Here is a 1771-nt window from a genome sequence, read left to right on the forward strand (position 1 = left end):
TAACGGTGCCGACATCTCAGACCCCGCGCCTGTCGGGCTAATAAATTACGCTGGGGCGACCCTGTTCTCACAACTTGATATAAGCCTCGGTGACCGATTGATCTCTCAGAGCTCAAGCACCTACCCTTACAGATGCATCATAGAGTGTCTCATGAACTACGAAATCCGGCTGCAGAGGTTTTGACGGTATTTGTTTACCGTAGGCATAGATGGCCAGGAACTCCAAATCGTAATGATTGAGAGTGAATGGGTTTTTATCATAAGATCCGGAAAAAGCGTCGTTATCAACCATCCCCAGGATGATTGATTTCGGCAGCGTTCCTAAAAACAGATTTTCTTGATTCGAAACGCGCGATCCTGCAGGTAGAGAGATGGTTTTAAGACAAACTCTGTCGACAGGGTACTTGGCGGTCGTGCTGAGCAGCGCCTGGGCGTGACCCAGTCTGACGGCTGGCGACACGCTTACTTTCTTGACAAATAGGGAGGCCGACAAGATTTTTACTTTGTAGGCCACGTCATCGCTCCTCATCAGACAGAATTCATCCTTACCCCTGATCAGGCGTATTTTAACATCGACGCCGTTTATCAGTAATTTTTCCTGAAAGAAAATGTCGGCGTGAATAGGTACTAGCAGCTCTACCGCTTGGCTGCCATGCGTGAAAGACGATCTCTTCAACAGGCCTCTGTTTCACCCTACGGGGTCGCGGACATCCGTGTGACCCGCGGTATCCTTGTAAAACAGACCGGGCGTGAAAAGAGATTCCAGAGCATCTTTACTGTAGTTCATGAGACACTCTATGATGCATCTGTAAGTGTAGGTGCTTGAGCTCTGAGAGATCAATCGGTCACCGAGGCTTATATCAAGTTGTGAGAACAGGGTCGCCCCAGCGTAATTTATTAGCCCGACAGGCGCGGGGTCTGCGATGTCGGCACCGTTAGGTCTCGTGATTTTAAGCCGGAGAAAGAGCATCGTGTTATTTAGATCCAGATAATCTTCACCCGTGCCGGCGATAAAAAACTCCAGAGGAGCAGAGTCTGATATAGCCGATAAAGGTGGAACCTCTAAATAATCATTTTTCTCAAGAGACGTCTGCGTCGGCGGAACTGTAAATATATCCAGCTCCGACTTGATACATTCTCCAGACATGTTGTGCAGTAACGCCATGTTAGAATATGGTCTTTAGGGATCGCTTCACTGTCGCGTTTCGTTCACTTTCTTTGCGCTACTGAGCGTTTCTTCCGACCGCTATTTGTTTTCTTTATCGAATGACCACGCCTCCTCGCTCCCAGGGGTTTATACAGTCGCTTGCGTGCCATAACCATCAGGCCTGACCCGTCTTGAGGTTTATCGGTATAAAAGCTCGATAGAGCGTTTGAGACGACGTCCGAAACTATGTGTTTAGCAGCCGTTTTTAGGTGAGGCTTCGCTATGCTGAATCCTTTTTTTAGCAGCGGCACTGCCATTCTGAACAAACCTCTGAAAAGACCGCCTAGACCAGCGCCATACATGACGGCGCCTCCCGCGTATCCCGGTAGTCCAGAACCGGCCTGGTCCCGGTAATAGGCGATGTAATCGTCCGCGTTCATCGTGCGATGATTGTTATAGCTCATTTTCAAAGCACAGATTGTTTAGCCGGTTTAAAGTGCAATTTTACGACAACTTTTCCGTGAGAAAATGGTATTTCGCGATTTTGGTCGTCCTTTAATTCGACGGTGATGTCCGTGATGAGCGACTTGTTGATCGACACGTAGTGAGGTTTGTCGTACCTGA

The 1771-nt window shown here is 48.4% G+C and overlaps 1 protein-coding gene across 1 annotated transcript; it reads right to left on the reverse strand.

Moving 5' to 3' along the window:
• Window positions 1-112: 112 nt before the first annotated feature.
• LOC141280925 (uncharacterized protein F54H12.2-like) lies at window positions 113-1165 on the reverse strand. Its single transcript, XM_073812277.1, has 2 exons — window positions 698-1165; window positions 113-598 (listed from the first exon to the last, which is right to left on the reverse strand). The coding sequence occupies exons 1-2, from the start codon at window positions 1163-1165 to the stop codon at window positions 113-115; spliced, it is 954 nt and encodes a 317-aa protein (XP_073668378.1).
• Between the last annotated feature and the right edge of the window lie 606 nt (window positions 1166-1771).

The sequence above is a fragment of the Paramisgurnus dabryanus genome, chromosome 17 (assembly GCF_030506205.2).
Source record: "Paramisgurnus dabryanus chromosome 17, PD_genome_1.1, whole genome shotgun sequence".
Lineage (NCBI taxonomy): Eukaryota > Metazoa > Chordata > Actinopteri > Cypriniformes > Cobitidae > Paramisgurnus > Paramisgurnus dabryanus.